The following is a 25,684-nucleotide window of genomic DNA, read 5'->3' as shown; positions in this document are numbered from 1 at the left end:
TAGAACAGTTGTATCTATGCTAATCGCGGAAATTAACACGAACAACGATTGCGTTCGTGGAGAAGGCAGCTGGTAATTAAAATAATCGCGAGAGGAAAGGCGGATCCGTTTGATCGGAGGTAATACTGTCATTGAACGGAAACGAGTCGTTTTAAAAAACAGTTGTTTCCGGTGAAAGTCGGTCAAAAGCTGGTGGTAAATTGTATAGTGAATTTTCAGAAATTAGTTGATTTGCTTCGGTTGGATTTTGGTAGAGTTGAGAAGAAGGAATGATTGGTTATTTTGGAAATTGATAATATTATTATTTGAAATGTGTTGTTTAGAGGTTTGGTAATTTTCAATTTTCAATTTTAACATTTGGAAAATTAGCAAACTTGAAAATTTAATAATTGGAAAATTGAAAACTTGCAAATTGAATAATTGAAAAATTGAAAACTTGAAAAATGGAAGAATTGAAGAATTAAAAAATTGAAAACTTGAAAAGTTAAAAAATTGAAAACTTTAATAATTGAAGAATTAAGAAATTGAAGAATTGGAAAATTGAAGTATTGAAAAATTGAAGAATCGAAAAATTGAAAAATTGCAGAATTGCAAAATTGAAAACTTGAAAAGTTAAAAAATTGAAAAATTGAAAAATTGAAAACTTAGTGATTGGAAAATTAGGACTTAGACAAATATGGAAATTTAAAAATTGAGAAATTGGAAATTTAGGAATTTCTCAAGAAACATTTATGTATCGTTCAAACTGCATAGCTTTCTTGTCACACTATCGCTATCTTTTTGGTAGACATTTTTTTCCCAAATACCGCAGCCTTCCATTTTCCGGTTGGTTCTTCGAGGCCCTTGTTAGTGGTTTGGGAAAGTTTCCCAGCAATTTCCAAGCGGTTGTGTCCGAACCGCGTTATCGGAACACCTTGCGAAACAGTTATCTGGAAACGACCGTCTCCTGTCCATTATCGACAACAAAACCGACGACGATAAAAAGACTGGATTTTGCTTTGCCTTTTATAAAAGACTAATTTCCTCGTTTTTACTGACACTGATGTGGAAAAAATTTTCAATGAGATAACGTGAAATATGTCCTGCAACTTTACTAACTCTTTCAGAATTAATATTTATTATTTGCGCCTGTCATTGTTGTGTATTTTTAATGAACAAGTTAAAGTCTTATTTGGACTGCTATTTTTGTTTGAAACAAAAATTTATGTACATATCTAAATGTTTGAAGTATATATTTAAAGAATTTCTTATAGACTTCTACAACTATTATTGACACTGTTTAGTTTTGTTTGTAAAAATTTTTTATTTTTTTTTTATTTTTCACTTAGAATTATTACTTCACAAAATTAGTACTATTTGCAATTTATTCTAATTTCTTCAAATTATTAAATTACATTGAAATATTCAAATACATTAAATCACATTATGTTTCCAATATATCCATCATTCTCTTCAAATTTTATTTTCGAAGATTGATTAAAGATGTTGAAAAACAGGAATAGAACCGTCATCGATCATTTTACACTACAATATAAAATGACTACATTGTTTGCAACACAAACGATTGAACGTCGATACAAGAGACTACCTGAGAAAATATTGTATAGAGATACCTACAATTGTCCAAACAGCAATATCCCAAGATAAGAGATAGAAGCAGCACTTAGGTCTTTTGAAACGAAGAAAATAGCTGCGTGTGCGTTAGCCCACAGGCTAAAATGAGTCATTGACGGTAAAATGAGTGGAAAGGCGCCCCTTCTCTACGAAATACATAATTAAAGCCGAGTGTATTTAGAAGGGAGCTGTCCTCTGAATCAGCTGGTGAATAAGGGCCTGGATCTTGCCTCTTCGTGTTAGTCATTGCTTTATTACGAATTTGGAACCCTGTGTGGGTGTTGCCAGACATTCACAAGGGAAAATTTGTTCCTTGGTACATAAAAAGTGATACTGAGACCCTTTGAACTTCTATAAAGAATGAGTCACAAGAGTGAAATAGCAAAAAGTTTCTTTGAAATGGTATTAAATAGTATATAATAAATAAACGCTAAATATTAGGATTACTTATTTAGCTGTAGTGTATGAGACTTTGAAATCAATTTTTTAGAATTAATGGAGACGGAAGTTTGAATATTTTTATTTATATTTTTAGCAATTTTTAAAAACTGATTTTGTTAGAAGAAGTTGATACTGCAAGTGTAGTAATTTGTATATTACTAAATAATTGCAGATGAAGAATTTTATTATTATTCAGTCGAATAGTGATTCTTGAATAATTATTTTTAATCTTGTAATTCTTGTCAGAATTTATTTTTTGGTCTTGCAATTCTTGTCAGAATTTATTTTTGGTTTTGCAATTCTTGTCAGAAATTATTTTTGGTCTTGCAATTCTTGTCAGAGATTATTTTTAATCTTGTAATTCTTGTCAGAAATTATTTTTAATCTTGTAATTTTTGTCTATTTATTTTTGGTCTTGTACTTCTACAATTCTTTTTACTGTAATTCTTGTAAAATTATTTTTGATCCCATAATGCTTATCTAATTACTTCCAAACTTGCATTACATAACCTCAAACCAAACGAAGTATACTCGATAAACTATAACGAGACCGCACGAAAGATTAACATCTAAAAAATGATCATTTACGGTTCAAAGAACTAACATGAAAGTGAAAGTGTGCGTGCTTGCATTTTGCAAAAGAGAAAAAGAATCGAGAGATCTTTATTATACCGCTAAAGAATCTACAGACTAAACATGTCGAGCATGTTCAAGATTTCTTCGGTATGCTTACAGTTTTTCGTGCAGCTTCTTCTCGTTTCTTTTGCGCTGTTCGAAGCTGTCGAGCATTAATCACCGTCTCGTACCTTAACACCCGACCCTGCTTGTTCTCCATTACCCCTGAATAGTTTCCTTTCTTGCTTAAGTAAGTGCCGGATTCTTACAACGGGTAGTACTAATTAAAACAGTGGTTGTAGATAAAAAATCTAATATAAAAATCACTTTTAAACTTGTGTTACTTTGTCAAGTGATTATTTTGTCACGATCTTTTGAATTCTGATTATATTTGAATAATTAAGGGTTTGTTCGTCGTTTTGCTCAACATCTTGGTCGCCATTTTGTTTACTATTTGGTCCGCCATCTTGTCTATCGTGTATAGTGTTTTGTTCACTGTTTTGGTCATCATCTTATTCAGCTTCTTGTTCTCTACCTTGTTCACCATCTTATTCCCTATTTTATTTGCTATTTTATTTACCATTTTATTCACCATCTTGTTCACCATTTTATTCACCATCTTGTCCACCATTTTGTCCATCATGTAGTTTAACATTTTATCCACAATTTTGTTTACCATCTTGTCCATCATCTTATTTGCAGTCTTGTCCACCATCTTATTCACCATCTTACTTACTTCTTTGACCGCCATTTTGTTTGCTCTTCTATGACCACCTTCTCCATCATCTTATCCATCATATTACTTACTATATTTCTCACTATTTTGTTCACCACTTTGTCCATCACCTTATTCATCATATTCATAGAACCTAAATTTGAAATTTAAATAACACGCCTCTCCATTATCACAAAAAGTGAACGAAGCAAAGTTTGCATTAAATTAATGTAACGTTCAAAATTACAAATTCAGAGTTTCTAAACGGAGACAAGTTAAAGTGGGTTAATTATGCTGTAATTAAGATGTTAACTGCTGTGTGGGTGCTGAACGGATCCTCACATATAATTCGATCTGATAAAAGATGCAAAAAGGAGGACACGTTCTGAGTATAATTAATGTTACAATGATGCTCATATTCTTAATAAATTTTACTGCCACTATATTAATGAAAAGCTTACATAATTTTTGCAATAGAATATCACAAATCAATAATGAATAACCTCAACAGATTAATTTATTTAATTTTTCATTTTTATTTTTATTATAATGCTACATCAAAATTAGTATCAATACTAATATTCTCATAATAAAAATATTTTATATTCTCCATAAAATTGTTCTTGTTACTATTTATAACCAATAATATTATTTCAAAAGCTGGGACAAATCTAAATATAAAACAAATATTTCACACGTCCCCATTATTTCTGCCTCCCATTTTCCACTGTTCAAGAGTGTCTCCCTCCCTAATCCCTTAAAGGTTAATAATAAAAAAAGAGGGCTTTTATTTTTAAAAAATAATTTTGTTGATCCCAGGGCTGTCAGATCGTTATCCAAAAATAACCGTTGCATAGCCACTGAATTAATCGAGAACCTGTGACCATATTCGAAAACACGTTGAACCGTGAAATTTTACGCCCCATAAGGTTTCTATTTCGAAATGAAAATCGGCCAATCGTGAAGAAGGATCATGTTTGAGGTCCGTTGTTCATCCCCTCTACTCACAAAAGCAAACGCGATAGATTTTCAGGAAATTAGTGAATATCCGTTAGTGTCGTCGAAACAGTGGCGGGATATGGGTTCCCTCAATCAATGTTTTACTTATCAGACTTATACTTATTTTCGATTGTCCGTAATTGCTTTCGTATCGGTTAGTGTTTGGTTTTAGTATAATTAGTGAGCTGAAGTTTGTCGTTTTTGATTGGTGTTGGTAGTGGAAGGTAGTTAATGGAAGAGTGAAGGGTTTTGAAGATTGGATGAGAAGATTGTGACAAAGGATATGCTTACTCGGAGTAAGTTTTGATGGTGGTATTTAAAAAATGTTTACATGTGGTGAAATTTGGGGAAGTTGGAGTTTTGGAGGTTTGGGGGTTTGGGAAATGTGGATTTGAGGGAGTTGGAGATTTGGGACATGTGGATTTGGGGTTTTGGAAAGTTGGGAGGCGTGGAATTGGGGATTTGGAAATTTGGAAAATTATGGAATTGGGGATTTGGAGATTTGGGAAATGTGGATTTGGGGGTTTGGAGAGTTGGGAGGTGTGGAATTGGGGATTAGGAGATTTGGGGGATTGGTGATTTGGGGATTTGGAGATTTGGAAAATATGGAATTGGGGATTTGGAGATTTGGGAAATATGGATTTGGGGGATTGGAGATTTGGGAAATGTGGAATTGGGGATTTGGAGATTTGGGAAATGTGGATTTGGAGATTTGGAAATTTGGAAAATATGGAATTGGGGATTTGGAGATTTGGGAAATATGGAATTGGGGATTTGGAGATTTGGGAAATATGGATTTGGGGGATTGGAGATTTGGGAAATGTGGAATTGGGGATTTGGAGATTTGGGAAATGTGGATTTGGAGATTTGGAAATTTGGAAAATATGGAATTGGGGATTTGGAAAATATGGAATTGGAGATTTAGAGATTTGGGAAATGTGGATTTGGGAGTTTGGAGATTTCAGAAATATGTAATTGGATATTTATAGATTTGGGAAACATAGACTTGGGAATTTGGAGATTTGGTAAATACGTACCTGAGGATTTGCTGAATTGCATCCTTAGAGATTTGCTACATATGTATTTAGGGATTTGGAGATTTATGAAGCATGGATTTGAGGATTTAGAGATATAGATGATATACGAATTTGATAATTTGAGCACCTGGATTTTTTAGAATTTTCAAATATGAAATTAGAGGAAAACTTGAAAAACTTGAAAACTGTGAAAACCTGAAGATATCAAATTTAAAAAATTCAAAAATGTACTTAAAATATGAAAATTAATGAATTTCCACAATTCAGAAAAGAGTGAAAAATTCCCCCAAAAGAGCCTTGCTAATTCAATATTAAAAAATGTAGAAATTCACTAATTTAAAAATACTCAACCACACCTAAACCCCAAAAATCAAAAACCATCTCTAAATCTCCATGTAACCACATTCAAAAGAAGCCTACATTGCACTCGAGTGTACAATTCTATCATTTCTTGTGTCCGTTCTCTTTCAGTTCATAAATTAGTTCATTAGCAGAGGTTCTTAACCTCGCAACAGAGCAACGACCTTCTATTATCAATATCATAACTGTAACACTAAACATTCCCTTTGTTTTTTCTGTTTCAGGTGAGTGAAAAAAAAAACACAAATTGTATATTTATGTTGTCCGCCCTACGATTTCTACGTATCCTGCCGGTGAGTGTACTCGTTTCATTCGCATTTTTCCCTCATTATTTCGATATCGTGCCGCTAATGCGGACGCTCTTAATTGACAATTAGACACACAACAGGTTGGAAATTTAATTGTCGCTTGTGAGCGGTGTGTTTAGCGTTTCAATTTAAGCAAACACGCTCTGTGAAAGTTTGTACGCTTTTTCGAGATGTAGTGTATTTTGAGGAGGTACCGTAAAAATGTAGATGCAAGTTAAAAATTTGTATAATTTCATTAATTGCGAGAATTATGAGTTTTTACTGAAAAAATTTGGACGCACGAATTATTTAAACAATGACTTTTTGTTTCAAATTTTTAACTCTACAATTTTTCATATTTTTAAGTTTATCAAGTATGGTTTTGAAAATTTCAAATTTTTTAATTTTTGTGCTTTCATATTTGTTAATTTTTAAATTTTTAAATTTAGGAAGTTGCAAATTTTCAAATTTACAAAACTCAAAAATTTACTAATTCTCAAATTTCCAAATTTGGGGTGTTCTAAATTCCCTAAAATTCAAATTTCTACATTTCCTAATTTCTACACATCCAAATTTGCAAATCTCCAAACTTTCACATTTCCAAAATTGCAAATTCCCAAATACCTAAATTTTCAAATTTCTGAAATCCCAAATTTCTAAATTCCCAAATTTCCAAATTCCCAAATTCCCAAATTCCCAAATTCTCAAATTCCTGAATTCCCAAATTCTAAAATTCTCAAATTCTCAAATTCCTGAATTCACAAATTCCCAAATTCCCAAATTTCCAAATTCCCAAATTTTCTAATTTCAGCTCATCCAATTATGCAAATCCGAAAATACCAAAATCTCCAAATTTTCACACCCTGCAATTTCCAAATCCCCATACCTGAAACCACCTAAATCTGCAAAATTTGCAAAAAAAAGCCCACCACCAAGCTCCTCCCCCATCACCTCTCCATCCGCCAAATTTGCTCCCGACTGTACGCAGCGTTCGCCGCTGACGAACGGTCTTTCCGCTCGGAATGAGTTCAAAGATCCCATTCCAAGAGTGGACCTGAACCGCTTCTCGTTGAAACGGAACTCTAAATATGCCGTCGACGGAGTTTTATTTCACCGCGGTATTTTTGTGCCCCCCAAGGAGCAACTGTACGCACCGAGGCTCTTCTCAACTCTCTATCGTCCTCGACTCTTATCCTCACGCTCTATTTATTCTTAAGCTAAATCTATCTTTCCATTTCCTCATCTCTTAATCTCTTTTCAATTACCATCTTACTAAGTCTTATATGCAGCTTCCTAACACGTATTTGCATTAGCTTCCATTTTGAAAGTGCATCGTTTTGCTACATTGAGAAGTTGATGAGATTTTGTTCCTATATGCTTGATTGAGTATATCAGGTTAGGTTAATGAGTAGATCGGGTTATATTAATTCAACATGTTATATTAACATAATTGCAGATAATTATGTTGACCAGTACAAGTTGACTGACCACGGTATTGGACATGCTACATTAACCACTGCTACATTGACCACTGTACTGACCAGTGTTACATCGATTACACTGACCACTGATACATTGACTGTTACATTGATCAGATACTATTATATTAATCAGCTAGGTTGCTTGACGTGTCAGCCATTGACTTTAGTTGCACTTGGACTAATATTCATTTTATGCATTTTATTGCACTTCATTCATTTTTGGAAACTTTCATTATAAATCATTTTTGAAAACTTTCATGATAAAGAATTTTATCATTCTCCCATGATAAATTTCATAACGAATCAGAGGCTCCTTATTTTGAACCATAGATACTTTGATACAGTGCTTTGGTTGATAGGTTATCTTTTGTTGAGATGAAGAATAAGTATTTGAATTACTTTATTTTTCAATCCCTTTCATTATTTTATGTTTTCTTATATATTTATCGTTGTTCTCCATTTTTAAAATCTAAATAAAATTCATTACTAAGTTTGACAAAAAGACGTGTTCAAAAGGTTACAGTGATATATGTATATAATATATGGATGTACATATGTGTAATATGTTACACTAAAGATTGTTCACATATGATGTCAACCCATAATCTGTATATCAGATCAATTCTTACAAGTTCAATGTCTGCCACTTTGTTTTAAACTGTCTTCATTGTTCATATACATTGATCATACACAATGTCCATATATGAGTAAACAACATATGCAGCTTATTATAACGCAACAATAAAAAAATATCATTGAACATACACACATATGTAACATCCACACCCAATTATCCCTTACTGCGTTAATTACCGATTGTAACCTTAAGATCCTTCTTAGAATCATCGAATCAGCACAATTTCGCACGTCAACTTTCACATCTGCGAGCCTAATTACCATACTTAACTCGAACCCAGGGAAAAAGGGGTGAATCGAGCGGGTATTAACCGCGCAAAAAATTTCACTCGGATAATTCGACGACTGTTTGCCACGCTTCCAACGTCGCAATTTCACGAATATTCTAATGATCGTAGGTCGCTGATTGCTCGATAAGTAATAAACGCCTGTGCACATGCAGTGTGTATCACGCGAGCCTTCAATTATTACCGCGCGTCGAATTATTTTTATTTGCATCGTGCGCTGTAGAAACCGTTGTCCAGGTTTGATTGCGCGAAACAAGTGGGTAGAGTAATTTGACCGACGATGACTTTGATGATTAGAAGCGCCTTTTTATCGGTACTTTACGGAGAAATTAACTTTCTACTTTTTTTGGTGTGTGGTGTTAGGTGAGACGTAATCTCGTTCTTAGGGATTTTCATATTTTATGAGAACGATACGGTGTTCTTTGTGCCAAATACTTTTTCTAGTGGCTGTAAAACTATACGATAAAAATATTAAATAAAAACAATTGAGAAAATTGTTTTCGTCCAAAATAAAAACTGCAAATCTTCCGAGCAGTAAGATTAAATTGTTATCGCGTGAATCACATGTACGTTGCAAAGAGTTTGCGAGCGGTATAAATTTCGCTCGCGGCTGCAGAAAAACAATTCTGCTCGCGATTGAAAAAGAAAGAAAGAAGAGTAAAGGACATACAGGGTGTCTCACAACTACTGTCATCCCAGCAAAAGAATTATAGCTGACATTATTCTGAACAACTCGTTCCTTTGCAAAAATTTAATTGGAAGCTTCGTTTCTGAGTTATTAAGGAAAAATAATTTAATACTTCTGCGCGCGCAGACTCGAGAAGTGCGCGCGCAGACGCGAGAATTGCGCGCGCAGATACGAAAGCAACTTTGATTGCCGAATGTTTTTCTTCCATAATTCTGAAACGAAGCTTCAAACCCAATTTTTGCAGAAGAAAAAGTTGTTCAGAATCACGTAAGCTACAGTTCTGTTAGAAGAAACACCCTGACAGAGACAGAGTTAGTTGTGAAACACCCTGTATAGAAGCGGAGACAAGAGCAGCCGAGATGAGAATCGAGACGAGGGAAAGCATCGTAGCCTCGATGATCTCAACCTCCCACGTTCAGCATGGTGTCGCGGTGACTTATTGCTCAGGCATTTGCAGAAGAAATTGCCGTGTAGAAAAGCAAGAACCAGAGAGGATAGAGAAGGGAAAACTGCAGCAGACGTTGCTTAATTACTAGCTGACTCGAAGGTGAACGAGCTCGTGTCGCGGACATTGAATTAATTATTATCAACGTGACCACCGTTCTCTTCTTGATAACTTGATCTTGTTGCAGAGCTGTTATTGTTGTGCCTTTCAAACATCGACTTCGATACGGAACTGAATAAAGGGTTTTGTGTTTCAGCCGGGAATCGTGTTTAATTGTTTGAAGCTTGATATGGCCACCGGTGGAACACGTGGCTTTATGTGTTACTTTATATGCTAGAGGGAGATAAATGTGTGGAGTTATTAGAATAGTGTTATTATGGCAAGAATTTTGAGCTTTTTTATTATTAGAAATTTTCGAGTTTTGCAAATCTAAAGTTTCAAATTCCGGAGTTATAAAATTATTTAGTTTCCAATTTTAGAAAATTCCAAATTTCTCAAATTAGGATTCCTACATTTCTAAATTTCTAAATTCCCAATTGCTACATTTCCAAATTCCTAAATTCCCGAAATTCTTAAATTTCCAAATTTCTAAATTACCATATTTCTAAATTCCCAAATTTCTAAATTTTCAAATTTCTAAATTCCTAAATTCCTAAATTCCCAAATTCCTAAATTCCCAAATTCTCAAATTCCTAAATTCCCAAAATTCTAAATTCCCCAAATCCTAAATTTCCCAATCCCCAAATTCCTAAATTTCCAAATTCCCAAATTCCCAAATTCCTAAATTCCTAAATTCCCAAATTCCTAAATTCCCAAAATTCTAAATTCCCCAAATCCTAAATTTCCCAATCCCTAAATTTCCCAATCCCTAAATTTCCCAATCCCTAAATTCCCCAATTCCCAAATTCCCAAATTCCCAAATTCCTAAATTCCCAAATTCCCGAATTCCTAAATTTCCAATTCCACCTTCAAAGTTCCGAAATTTCCACAAATCTAAATTTTATAATTCTCAAATCTCCAATGTCAACAATGATAAAAGATAATCAAGATCGTGCGAGAAATAAAATCTCTCGATTAACGCAATCTCACGGTTAATCGTCGAGAAAAAAGTTTACGGAAACTGTAGAAAACGTGTCAGAATGTGTTATTTAATTTCTTGTGAAGCTCAACGAGTTTCTTTGTACAGTCACGTTTCAAGGAGACTTTAAACATGTCTATGGAAGATTTATGTTTCTTTCGATATAAAATGGCGGAGCACACTTGTGTTAATACTGAGATACAATTATAGAGAGACTTACTGTTTACTGATCAACTTGTATGTATAGAAATATGAAGATACTATTATGAAACTTTGTATTTAATATATTTGGTAATGCAGGGTTGTTAAAGAAAACCAAATGTCGATGAAATTTATGAAAAATTCTAAATTCTGCCTTGTTATTCTCTTCATTTATGAAATATATTACATCTTTTCAGATTTTGAAATTTTATGTGTGAAGTACTGTAATATTTATTATAATGAAGTGCTATGATGTATTGTAATAAAGTACTATAGAATTAAGACATTTTTAAATCACTTTGCATATTAAGAGAAATTTCTGCAAACATACTATCTAATATTTATGAACAACCTATATTATCTAATACTTATAGTATTGACACCTTGTATATATATGTATATGTATGAATTCAAGCTATATTATTAGAGTTATATCCAGTTATACAAAATTGAATTCAAGTTATGTTACCTGAATTAAATCCTAATCCTCAAGTTATGTATATATAAATTCATACGTCATACATGTATAACATATGTTCATCACACACATACAAATCCAAAAAAGAACTGAATAAAAATATTAAACTTGAATCTTTAACTTGAATCTTAAACTTGAGTTCACATTATTAAATCTTCAAGAAATCAGTTAATCAAAAAATGCCAATGAAACACCAAGAGAATAATTAAATTAGCAATTAAAGATAGCGTAATCTCATCGAATAAATCCTTGAACGAGTAAATTATTAAAGAGCGCCGATTCGATGGCGATATATTGACTTTGTCGAAAGTGAGATTATTAACCTATGTATCCGTTGAAAAGTAGCCTTGCCAGCTCGTAATTTAATGGTTTTAATCGAAAGAGAAAGCGTAGAAGAAATTCCAGTTCATCGATTCCGTCGAGTAGCATTCGACAGAAAACATTCGAAATGTCAATTTGTAATAAGCTGCTTCGATTGAGTTGACGCCGGTGACGCGAATTCCTGGTAAATGGTGCACGTGCACCTGCAACACCTGCGAATTAACGGACGACGGGGTAATTATTCACGAAGGCGCCTACTAATGTGATCCAGGAATCGGTTTTTTAGTTCTGTGTGTTCTATTTTTGGTGGGAGAGTGGTAGAAGGTGGATGGAGGATTTTAGTTTCTGTGCTTCGAGGGTTTGATATTGTAGGCATTTTTATATTTTGGGAATTTTGGGAATTTTGGGAATTTTGGGAATTTTGGGAGTTTTAGGAATTTTGGGAATTTTTGAATTTTTGAATTTTTGAGAATTAAGGGAATTTGGAGATTTTGGAGAATTTTTGGAATTCTAGGAATTCTAGGAATTCTAGGAATTTTGGGAATTTTTGAATTTTTGAGAATTAAGGGAATTTGGGGAACTTTTGGAATTCTAGGAATTTTGGAAATTTTGGAATTTTGGAATTTTGGAATTTTTGAGAATTAAGGGAATTTGGGGAATTTTGGGAATTTTGGAAATTTTGGGAATCTTAGGAACTTTAAGAATTTTGAGAATTTGAGCTTGGAATTTGAGGATTTTGGAACTTTGAGAATTTGAAATTTTAGAGTTTTGAAACTTCGAAAATTTGGAATTTCAGAATTCTGAAATTTTGTGAGTGTGAACATTTGGAACTTTGGAACTTCAAAAATTTGGGAATTTGAAAGATTGAAATTTCAAGATTTTGTATCTTCGAGAATTAAAAATTTGGAGAATTTGGAGTTTCAAAAATTTTTAATCTCAAAATATACTATCTTTGAAATCTTCCAATCTTCAATTCCTTAACCTAAGAAATTTTCGAACTCCAAAAAGTCCCCTATTCTACACACATACAACATTCCAAAATACAATTTTTAAATCCCTGAATTGAAAAATTAAAAATGAACAGAACGAGCAAAAGATGAAATTATCGAACGCGTTACGGAAATGAAATTTTAATTAGCGTTGCATTATAATTCAGCATAACCAAGTACAAACAGACAAATACCTTTCTTCTCAATTACACGCGCGTCCGTTTACATAATAAAGGGAAAATGAACATCGCGACGTGTTCCCTGCTGACTCAGCCATAGGCATTTTTCATTTCCAATCGAACAATGAACATCCGCCTCGTGTACCTCGCATTTAAACAATTCACGGTTTCGTTGGAAACTACCCATAAAGCAGCTTCATTTTGTTGCAATACTTGGAAGCCATATTTCAATTTTATCGAATGATGTCATAATTCCCATGTTCTTAAATCAATGACTGTTTGATGTAACTGTCAGCTATTTTTTATTAGGAATTCTGATGATGTGTTTATGTAGTCATTTTTGTAGAAGTTTTACCTTGAAATTGATGTATCATAACTATTATTTCGTGATACTTTTCATTCATCAAGTTACGGTCGAACTTTACGTGTTCAAAATTGATGACCTTTCGTTATATTTGGTAGTCAGCCATTTTGTGTCGAAAATATCGGTGATGTACTTATGTAGTCATTTTTGTACTACTTTAACCTTGAAATTCATGTATCATAAGTGCCATTTTGTGATACTTTTCATTCATCAAATTACAGTCAAACTTCATATGTTCAAAATTGATGATCTTTCGCTGTCTTTGATAATCAGCCATTTTGTATTAGGAATATCGATGATGTGCTTATGCAGTCATTTTCATACTACTTCAACCTTGAAATCGATGCATCATATGTGCCAGTTTATGACACTTTTCATTCATCAAATGACGTCAGACTTTACAAGTTTGAAATCGATGACCTTATAGTGCATATGTATTATAATCAGCCATTTTGTATTAAGAACATCGATAATATACTGAACTAGTTATTTTCTAAGAACATTATCTTTCAAATGAATGTATCATAAGTATTTGATGAAGTCATCAGACTTCACATGTGGTGGTCACACATGATGTTCAGAAGTAAATCTTTGCTCCAACTACTAATCAGTCATTTTCTACAAAAAATATCAGTTATAAATTTATGTAATTACTTCCAAAAAGCTTCAAGCTTCAATCGACACATCATCAGTAACGTTTCAAGATACTTTTCTGTCATGAAATAAAAAAAAACCTCAAACCCGAGTATTCTCAAAATGTACGATAACGAAAATAGCTGTTAGTGTTCGGTAAAATACGAAAAGAACGTTAGGTGAATTTAATTTGAAAGCGGTCGATTCGAGCTTAATGGTCCGAATAGGCGCGGACCAGAAAATGTGCAATCGCGTCGCTGGAGGACTCTTGTCTCTTTCATCTCGTCCATGGATACCGGGCCTAAGTGGGCCCTCACAAAGGGTCTCCGAGGAGAAAAGGTTCGTAGGGCCACGAGAGTCTCTCGAATCGAGCCTGGCAATCGGAAATATGTACTACGTATGTACTTGTTCGATGGACGAATGGAGAACAACCTTATGCTGTGCTCGAATCATGCTTTGTGTCGCGACGAAGAATAATCTTTGACCCATTTAACACCAGCCTCCCTCGGAATTTAACCTCAGTGTTACCTAACTTATCTGCCTTATCTAACTTATTTAGTTATACTTATGTTATCAAATTTGGGTATACTCGTGATAGTGGTACCTCAAGGTTTGTTCGTTTGATCAGGAATTGATCCACCGTCAGGTTAATTACTGTTAGCAAGTTTAGGTGTACTTATGATACTAATACCTCAAGAACCTTGTTTGTCCATTTGATCAGAAATTAATGGACCACCGTGAGATTACTTACTATTATCAAATTTAGGTATACTTATGATAGTAACATCTCAAGAACCTCATTTACTTATTTGATCAAAAATTAATCAACCACTGTCAGGTTACTTACTATTAGCAAGTTTAGGTATACTTATGATAGTAACATCTCAAGAACCTCATTTACTTATTTGATCAAAAATTAATCAACCACTGTCAGGTTACTTACTATTAGCAAGTTTAGGTATACTTATGATAGTAACATCTCAAGAACCTCATTTACTTATTTGATCAAAAATTAATGAACCACTGTCAGGTTACCTACTATTATCAAATTTAGGTATACTTATGATAGTAACATCTCAAGAACCTCATTTACTTATTTGATCAAAAATTAATCAACCACTGTCAGGTTACTTACTATTAGCAAGTTTAGGTATACTTATGATAGTAACATCTCAAGAACCTCATTTACTTATTTGATCAAAAATTAATCAACCACTGTCAGGTTACCTACTATTATCAAATTTAGGTATACTTATGATAGTAACATCTCAAGAACCTCATTTACTTATTTGATTAAAAATTAATGAACCACTGTCAGGTTACTTATTATTAGCAAGTTTAGGTATACTTATAATAGTAACATCTCAAGAACCTCGTTTACTTATTTGATCAAAAATTAATCAACCACTGTCAGGTTACTTACTATTATCAAATTTAGGTATACTTGTGATACTCACATCTCAAGAACCTCATTTACTTATTTGATCAAAAATTAATGAACCACTGTCAGTCTACTTATTATTATCCAATTTAGGTATACTTATGTTACTAACAACTTAAGAACCTGATTTATCCATTTGATCAGAAATTAATGATCCACCGTCAGTTTAACCTAAAAACCCAAATGACACTCGATTATGTCCACAATTTACAACTCCATATCTACAATAGTACATTTCTCTAACAGTTTGCGAAAGAGTTTAATGAGGCAAAAGGCAGCGCATCCAATTCGCAATTAACTCGTAACAACGTTTCAGCTCGCGAGACACGTGTTACGATTTATAATTGTAAAGCAAGAGCACGAACGTGGCGATGTTAAACGTTCATGAAAGTCGCGCGATTCTGGATCGCAATTACGAACGTACGAAGCCAGAGAGGACGATTACACGGTGTACGATCGTCGAAAGAACGAAAAGTATCAAGAGACTTTATAAACATTACCGTCCACGACATCTGCATGTGCACGCGCAGCTGTAGCGCGACGCGTTTCGAGAAAGCAGCTCGCATCTGCCCGGTCTCAGGGTCGCGTGCCCGACTCTGCTCCAATTATCCTTAATTATTATCGCCGTAATCATTATTACCGGAGCGGAATGTCGATCCAGCGACGCGATAATAGGGCGACGGGTTCCGTACACGTTTTCCCCCTTTATCGTTGCTCTTGTTTCTTCTTGGCAGCCGTGACCGATAAGATAACGCGGAGGAAGGAAAATTCATGATACCGACCGGACAATTTATGGACAACCTTTCAAGATCGACATATGTACACGAATCAGGAAGCTTGTTGCGGTTGTTTGACTACTTAGTTTTTTCCCGAGGAAATTGTTGAAGAGTTGCATATGGTATTCGTGAAGTTTGACGACTTCAAAAAGAAAATCATGGCGGGAAGGTACTTTGAAATGATACTTTATACCAGTTTGAAGCTTAAAGTATTATATAATTAGCTATATTTACGCATCGTCACTATTCTTAATACAAAGTGGTTACACTACATAGCAAAACCGATTTCGAACATGTGAAGTGACTTGATAAATGAATAGTATGATACATCAATTTGTAGATTAAGGTCTTCTGAAATTAATTACATTAATGCGTCGTCATTATTCTAGATACAAAGTGGTTACTGGACACCGTGAAAAGATCGTCCTTTTTGAACATGTGAAGTCTGACGTGATTTAATGACTGAAATGCATCATAAAATGACGCTTATGATGCATCAATTTGTAGATTGAAGTTTCTTGAAACTAACTACATTAATATATTGTCGTTATTCTTAATACAAAATGACTGGTTATCAAACTTAACAAAGAGACCATCCTTTTTGAACATGTGGAGTCTGGCTTGGTTTGATGACTGAAAAGTATCATAAAATAGCATTTATGATACACCAATTTGTAGATTGAAGTTTCTTGAAACTAACTACATTAATATATTGTCGTTATTTTTAGTATAAAATGGCTGGTTAAAGGACACAATAAAAAGATCACCAATTTCGAACATGTAGAGTCTGACGTGATTTAATGACTGAAGAGTATCATAGAATGGCACATATGATGCATCAATTTGTAGATTGAAATTTTCTGAAGTAAACTAGTTAAATGCATCGTTATCATTCTTAATACAAAATGGCTGGTTTCGAATTACAACGAACGACCACTTATTTTGAAATACGCGGTACTTGACATACTTTGTAGGAGCATGTAAATGGACAGATATATGAATATATTAAATATCAGCTTATACAGTGAATTTTAAATTAAGTAGTGAGTTATGTAGTTAAATTATGTTAAATATCAACTTATACAGGGAGTTTCAGTTTATACTCCAGCTGTGTTCACTATACACTCAGCAAGTTTAATTATATAATTCTAAGAGATAAGTACTTTTATGTGAAATAGAATATTCAGGTAATACAGAATGTCCTATAAATCTATTTACTTTGAATTTATCATTTAAATATCATCTTCCATTACAGTCTTTACCTAGCACTATTCTTGTATCTTTGACCCTTTAATTATCTGATTCAATCATTTTTCCATGAATGTAAATTAACCTCAAATGCTAAAAAGTATTATAACCTCACAATAAATACGATAAAAGTAAAAAAGTCAACAATTTGCAAAAGCAAGAAAATGTATCACTTTCTAAAAAAAGAACACAGTGACAAATTTTGTATTTCACGATTATGTAATAAACACGACAACATTGTATCATTCTTCAAAACGACGAAAGTGGGCATCGAGTGTGTACCGACCGAGAGGATCGACGTAATAGCAGGAAGTTATTTGTAATACCGATCGATGGAGCGCAATCATTCTTGAAGCACGGCAAGTAATTATTAAAGCGCAACGATGCTGCTTTTAATATTCTTCGTTAGTTACTGGATGTTGCTGTCTAGTATCGTGGAGAGTTTAAAAATTCACCGGATGCCTCAGCGCGGAAGAATCGCGCGCCTGAAACGCGAGGAAGACCAACGAACGTGATTTAAAAGAAAAGGGAAAAGGAAGTATCGAAGGCTAATCGTATATTTCCGACCTGTGCTTCTTGCCTCCTCCGTGGACTGCTAATTCTCAAATTATTTATACTTCTTCTGGTCGGAAATGGGTACCAATCAAACGCTATTCCACTGTAATTAATTTGTAATTATCTAGTCATATCGTGAGGCGGAATCAATTTTCGTTTCATGAAAATCAAACTTCGTGTAAAGAAATTTGTTCCGAGAGAAATTACATTTGTTCCAATCGCAATTTAATTTATCTCTATATGAATTAAATTTATAAAAAAGGAATTTGTTCCTGCAAAAATTAGAGTCAGCCTGTAGAAATTAAATTTGATCTTACAAGAATTTAATGTGTTCCTATAAAAATTCAATCTGACCTATGGAAGTTAAATTTGTCCTCATAAAAATTAAATTAGTTCCTACAGAAATTACCCTTAACCCTATACAATCTTAATTCATCCCCATAAAAATTTAATTTACAGTTTTTTGATTGAAAAACACACAACAGAAATGGTGCAGCATAAATAAGAGATGTAACTATAACGTTAATTATAGCGTTTCGTCGCTGTTTTCTTTGCACATATTTCCTCGAAAATAATAGCCTTAAGTACTGATCGCCTTAAAGTGTACCTTTTCCTTCTGTTCTTTCTATTGTACCGATTAAAGGAAACTCACACAACTACCGAACGTCCTCTCGGTAGCAATTAACGACATAATTCTTAATCGAACGCAATTATCCTTCGCTACAAGTTGTTACAAGATCACCGGTTGAATTACGATCAACTTTATTACCTTTATTAGCGAGTGATCTCGTCGCGGATATTCGTTTTTTCAAAAAAATCGAGGTTGGATCTCGAAGAAAGACTTGGCTCTTCAAGGTAGACTGGCTGACACGTTTAAAGAAAGATGAAAAGTTGTCTTCCTTTGATTACGAGCAAGCTGCATAGATTCCCAGGGAAAAGGTGCATTAATTGGAAAATTAAAGCAACCTGTACTGATAAAAGAAAAAGGTAATATTGCATTTAAATCTTAATACTGTTGCTATTAATTACACTCGGTTGATTTCTTTTAATAAATTTATGCATTTAGATGCATTACAATGTGATACATTAGATGCTTCACATATGTTCAAGAAAATTATATTCTCATTAGTGTACTCATTCATTTTATTACACTTTTACAATTCTTACTTCAAGTCACACTTCCAATTTAAACTTATACTTCACAATTAAAAACAATATCACACATATGTCAGTAGACCTAACATTAACATGTGCATATTAACATATCCACACATGTTGGATCTTTCCACATATTCAAAATTAGTTACTTGAGGTATGAACGTGAAAGATGTTACATATGTGTAACAATTTGTCATATGTTATGCAACAATGTCTCATATGTGCAACAATTTATTGTCAAATGTATCTAACAAAACATATCAGTAGACACTATTAAAACACATATGTCTGTCTTTTTAACAAATTCGAAAAAGCTACCAGACAGTTCCGCATGAAAGATATTACATATGTGTAACAATTTGCATATGTTATGTGACAATGTCTCATATGTGCAACAATTTATTGTCAAATGTATCTAACAAAACATGTCAGTAGACACTATTAAAACACACATGTCTGTCTTTTTAACAAATTTGAGAAAGTTACCAGACAGTTCCGCATGAAAGATATTACATATGTGTAACAATTTGTCATATGTTGTACAACAATGTCTCATATGTGCAACAATTTATTGTCAAATGTATCTAACAAAACATATCAGTAGACACTATTAAAACACACATGTCTGTTCTTTTAACATATTCAAAATTACCAGACATATCCACATGAAAGATATAACATATGTGTAACAATTTGTCATATGTTATACAACAATGTCTTATATATACAACATATGAGACTTAATACAAAAGGGATTTAATATAAAAATAGACTCAATACAAAAACCTTCCTGTTTTATTTTTCAACATATTCAAAATTACCTATCTAACATATCAAGCTCACACGTACATACATATGAGCTCTCCATGAACCTAAAATCTCCATGAACCTTCAATCTCGAAACAGTTAGTACAATATTAATACCGAAAAATGTGACTAACGTTAATCGTGACCAACGTTACCTGGAAGTAGAACAAAAAAAGTAATCGACACGAGGAAGCGTGTCGATGGTGAAGACGATCTCGAGATGGGCTGACACGCTCGAAGTCGCTCGCGGGACCCACATCGAGAGATAAAGCCTGTTTACCTGGAAGGGAATAATTATTCGAAGGGAACCAGTTCCTCGAGCACGGTTGCATCCTCTGCAGAGAGAAGTCGCCGTGAAATATCGTTGGATCGTGTTCCCCGGGGACACGGGGTGCACGGTTCTTCGTTTCTGGGTACAAGGCCGCCTTTCGATTCAATTAGAGTTGTGCCTCGTATACCACGAGATGACTCCTCGCTTATTCTCTTCTGTGCTTTAAAAACTTTTATGTTGTTTTTATACCTGGGTATCGAATAATAATATCGTATGTAGATGATTGGGTATTTAATAAATACAAGATAAGGTGGATGTAGGTGATTGTGGGTGATGTTTGTTGGGATGATGCTGGTAATGGTGGATATTGCGAATTTGGAGAATTTGCAGATTTAGGAATTTTGGGATTTGGAAGATTTGGAGATGTCGACTGTGAGGAATTATAGGAATTACTGAGGAATTATAAGGAATTTGTGGACGTGAGAATTTGGAGGTTTGATGATTTGGAAATTTAGTATTGGGGGATTGGGAATTTGGGAGAGTGGAAATTTCGGTGATTGAATCTTTGGAGATTTAGGAATTCGGGAGAGTGGAAATTTCGGTGATTGAAAATTGGAAATTTTGGAATTTGGTAGAGTGGAAATTTCAGTGACTGAAAATTTGGAAGTTTGGAATTTGGGAGAGTGGAAATTTCAGTGATTGAAAATTTGGGAGAATGAAAATTTGGAAATTTGGAATTTGAAAGAGTGAAAATTTGGAAATTTGGAATTCGAGAGAGTGGAAATTTCAGTGAATGAAAATTTGGAAATTTGGAATTTGGGAGAGTGGAAATTTCAGTGATTGAAAATTTGGGAGAATGGAAATTTGGAAATTTGGAATTTGAAAGAGTGGAAATTTGGAAATTTGGAATTCGAGAGAGTGGAAATTTCAGTGAATGAAAATTTGGAAATTTGGAATTTGGGAGAGTGGAAATTTCGAATTTGGAAGAGTGGAAATTTCGGCGATTGAAAATTTGAAAACTTGAAAACTTGAAAACTTGAGAAAATTTGAAAAAATGATTAAAATTAAACTATGAATATTACTGCTAAAGAATAGCAAAAATGAAATGAAATATGAGGAAATACGGCACATGAGCAGCGAACAAAAGCAAGCAGGAAGAAATGGAAAGGTATCTATATCGGGTAACGCATTGATCGGATTAATTCGATTAGCTTATTGCACGTTCAATGTTTGACTTGTATTTAATTTAGAAAGGCAGTTCGGCATAGAAAGCGATTATATAAAAGGGGATCATTCTCAATAGCAATTAAGCAAAGCAACGAGTGTACAATCGATGGCTGCGTATTTGAATTTTAATCGACTAATTAATATTCATTAGCGATCCGGAAGGGAACGAGGTCAGTAAAATCTCTCCTTATTAATCGACTGCTTCGACACGATAATTGAGTACTCGCGAATATGTGTGCCATGTATTCATCGAGCAATAATCCGTTAAAATCCTCTGTTCTCCCAACACATTTCTTGTAAGTATAATTAAGACACTCGTTTATAACGTTAATATATGTTGTTACCTTGTTTGTAGCCAGACATTCAGTTACCGACATACTGCATTTAATATAATCTATGTAACATCAATCTTTTAACTTTTTATACAAATTTTTTAATTGATATAATATTTCAATAACGGGTTACTGAAAGTATGCATATGTTTCAGTAATTAGTATCTCTCTTTTAGCTCTTTAATTTTAATCAATTTGTAAAAACAAAAGAGCACTTTATTGATATAACTGTAGTTTATTTTTAATTTGTCTTTGTATTAAATAAGAGTGTCATATATTAAAATTTACAGAAATATACATATGTATATTGTAACATGTGGGATGTCATACGTCACGTAATAATGTGAGAATTGTCACGTACAGGTACATGATATAAAATGTTACGTAATGCGGATGCATATGAAAATATGAAATGTCACGTACGTGCACGTATTAAAATAAATTGAATGTCACGTGCATGTACATGTTCAAGTAACATGTATGTTACATACATGTACCTGTTAAACTAACATGTACAATGCATGTACATATGAAAGTAACATATGTGTCACATATATGTGCATATGAAAGCAACATATATGTCACGTCCATGTACATTTTTAACTAATATGTATGTCACATATATGCACATATAAAAATGAAAGAAATGTCACATATGTGTACTTATTAAAATATGAGAAACATCACATGTTTGTATACTTGAATAAATTTCACTACCATGCAGGTATTAAAATGAAATACATGTCACATATGTGTAGGTGTAAAATAAATGAAATATCATATGCATATACATATGAAAGTAACGTACAATATATGTCAATGTATGCATGTATATTAAAATAAAATAAGCGTCACATGCACATATCAAAATAAAAAAAATATTACATATGTTCACATATGAAAATAAAAAACATGTTACATATGTGCACATATCAAAATAAAAGAAACACATGCATATACATATTAAAATATAAAAAGCATCAAGTACATGTGCAAATTCAGATATAAAAAAACTATTTAGCATGCATAAAGCGTCAATGATAGTTGACGAGGCAACAAAGAATACGTCGAAAAAAAAATTTGTAAAAAATAAGAGTAAGGTTGAACGATCGTAATAAATTTTTTTCATAACACTAAATTCCTGTTTAGCGTGCACTCTCGAGGCAAGTTGGTCATTCTAGCAGCCAGGACGCATATAGTCGATCCCACGCTCTTTGCATAACGTGACTGACCTACCGTATCGTCAATAGCAGCCTGTTGCACGTGAACAGGGTCGCAGAAAATTCGCGTGCATTCCGCGAAAAAGAGCTGAAAAACCTAACCGTTTGACCCCCACGACGATACCTCCGATAAACGTTCGGCTTTTCATCGATTCCAAGATTCTACCGTTCGTAATACGGCATTGAACATCGCATTGCCGTGAAAATCGTGGAATTATCGATGAAGATGCATGCTTTCGATAAGCGCGGACCACCGAAAGCCGCTTTGCATAACCTTAAGGGACACCTTCGCCGCGGTATATATCCTCCAATGGCAATAGGACAGAAGAAACCGAAAGATAACCAACGACAGAGTTGTCGAACGGGAAGCTCGGTTTTACGGGGACATTTTTGCCCTTTACGATGGAAACCCGTTTGCATGGTGATCGCTGTTGGAATTTTATTAATTTTTTATATTTAAGTTTTGGAAATGGGATCATGTGTAGTAAGGCTTGTCGGATGTAAGGCTTGCTTTAGGAAATGGATGAAGATTGCAAGTTTTCAAATTTTTACACTTTTGAGGTTATGTGATTTGCAATTCTACAAATCTTCAAGTTTCTTATGGGACGTTCTATATTTACAAGTTTTCTAATTGTCACTCTTGCAATTCTCTGTTTGTCAAGGTTCTTTAATTTGTGAATTGCTATGTTGATTGCATGATGCTGATTTCAGATGTTCCTGTTTCCTGTAAATATTTTTAATTTTCCAAATTTTCCATCTTTGCAATTCTTGATAAAATTTGCAATTGTCTTTTTCAAATTTATGAAAGTTCTACATTTTTTTCTACAACTCTCATTATATAATTATTCGTAATCCGCATATTCAAATTTCTCAAACTTGAAACTTCAACCACATTAAAATTCCACTTTTTAAATTTCCATACCAAAGATCAGAGAACAGTTCATTTTTATTCCCCAGCAAAAGTCATCTCTCTGCTCGAAAATTGCAGTGCATTTCAAAGAGTTTCGATCGCGAATCAAGAGGGAAAGAAAGAGTAACGGAGTGATGTTCCCTTGCTCCTGTGTCATCGAAACGGAAATCAGTGACTGACTGGCGTATCATGAAGAAGGGATGGCTTTATTAAAATAGAAATGATCTGACGGGAAGCGCGACAGAGGCGGCAAAGATTCACGCAGAAACGAAAGGGAGTAACATCTGCTCCCTCGACACGGTTTCTGTCTATCTTGTCGTCTCTTTGAAGACCCGTCTTTTGCTCGTTTAGTCCTTCGAGAACTCTGTGTGACTCCCTGGGGAACATTTTCTGCTGATAAATTATTAAATTTATGGAGGAGTTATGAGAGAAATTCGGGTAACTGGAGATTTTGGAATTTGGGAAATTTTGGGAATTTTCATACAAATTTGGAATTTTGAGGAGTGAAGAAGGATTCGGTGGTTTAGAAACGCGCCACGCGTTCTATTACCACTTGCTATATCGCCACGCATTGTATTGCCACGCGTTGTATTTCCACGAGGTTTATTGCCACGCGTTGCATTGCCACTCGTTGTATCTCCACTTACTATATCGCCACGCATTGTATTGCCACGCGTTGTATTTCCACGCGTTGTATTGCCACGCGATGTATTTCCACGCGTTATATTGCCATGCGTGGTATCGTCACGCGTTGTATCGCCACACGTTGTATCGCTACGCGTTATATCGCCACGCATTATATTTCCACGCGTTGTATTGCCACTCGCTATATCGCCACGCATTGTATTGCCACGCGTTATATTTCCACGCGTTGTATTGCCATGCGTTGTATCGCCACGCGTTGTATCGCCACACGTTGTATCGCCACACGTTGTATCGCCACACGTTGTATCGCTACGCGTTGTATCGCCACGCAATATATTTCCACGCGCTATATCGCCACGCATTGCATTGCCACACGCTATATTGCCATGCGTTTATATTTTTACACGTTGAACATCTCCACGCACTATATTGCCATGCGTTGACATTTCCTCGCGTTATATCGCCACGCATTATACTGCCACACTCTGGGAATTTGGAAATTTGGATATTTAGGAATCTGAGAATTTGGGAATGCTTAGGAATCTAAAAAATACAGAAATTGAAGGATTTAGCAACCTCTGTACTGTTACAATATTTTCAAACTTAAAAATTCGGATATTTAACAGTTCGAACATATCCAAAGATACATGAATTTAGAGACTCGATTCAGAAATTTCTAAACAGGAAACACCTGTAATAATAAACACTTGATAAACACTCCTAAAATTTAAAATTACTCACATAAATATATATTCTTTGCAAAGTGTTCGGCTATGGTGCAACAGCACCTACACCCCATAAATCAGCTCGATGTTATTTATGGTCCGTCTTGATTTACACGAAGAAAGTTCCGGGAACGCGTTCGAGTTTCTGCGAACGAGTTTTTCCCGTTCTCGCTCGATTTGAATTCGAAAGTGCATAACGCGCTAATGCGTAGTGTTAATGTGCACGCGTATGTACCGGAAATTAAATTAAATATTACCGCGCGCTCAATATCTCCGCGTGTCATGTCAGCATGCGTTGTATGTTTCCATGCTATGTATTACCATGCGTTATATCACCACTTATTATATGGCCATGCATTGAGTATTTTTTTTGGGTTATATCACTATGCATTGAATATTTCAACGCGTTATGTCGGCACTCGTTATATCACCATGCGTTGAATATTTCTATGCGTTAAATTGCCACGCGTTATATTGCCATACGTTGAATATTTCTACGCGTTATATCGCCACGCGTTGAA

The 25,684-nt window shown here is 34.2% G+C and overlaps 1 protein-coding gene across 12 annotated transcripts in view; it reads left to right on the top strand.

Moving 5' to 3' along the window:
* Nucleotides 1–25,684, top strand: part of raskol (Ras GTPase-activating protein raskol) — a 203,487-nt gene that overhangs the window by 127,494 nt on the left and 50,309 nt on the right. Inside the window, exon 1 of one of the 12 annotated variants that reach the window (XM_076531015.1) lies at nt 4,441–4,680. The exons of the other annotated variants lie outside the window; for them this stretch is intronic. Within the exon in view, the coding sequence (XP_076387130.1) occupies nt 4,668–4,680 (13 nt within the window). The 5' untranslated portion in view covers nt 4,441–4,667. Of the gene's footprint in view, nt 1–4,440; nt 4,681–25,684 lie in introns of those variants that run through there. 12 annotated transcript variants of the gene reach the window in all.

The sequence above is a fragment of the Megachile rotundata genome, chromosome 4 (assembly GCF_050947335.1).
Source record: "Megachile rotundata isolate GNS110a chromosome 4, iyMegRotu1, whole genome shotgun sequence".
In the NCBI taxonomy this organism is placed as follows: domain Eukaryota; kingdom Metazoa; phylum Arthropoda; class Insecta; order Hymenoptera; family Megachilidae; genus Megachile; species Megachile rotundata.
The sequence above is the reverse complement of the archived record's forward strand: the minus strand, read 5'-3'. Positions and strand labels throughout refer to the sequence as shown.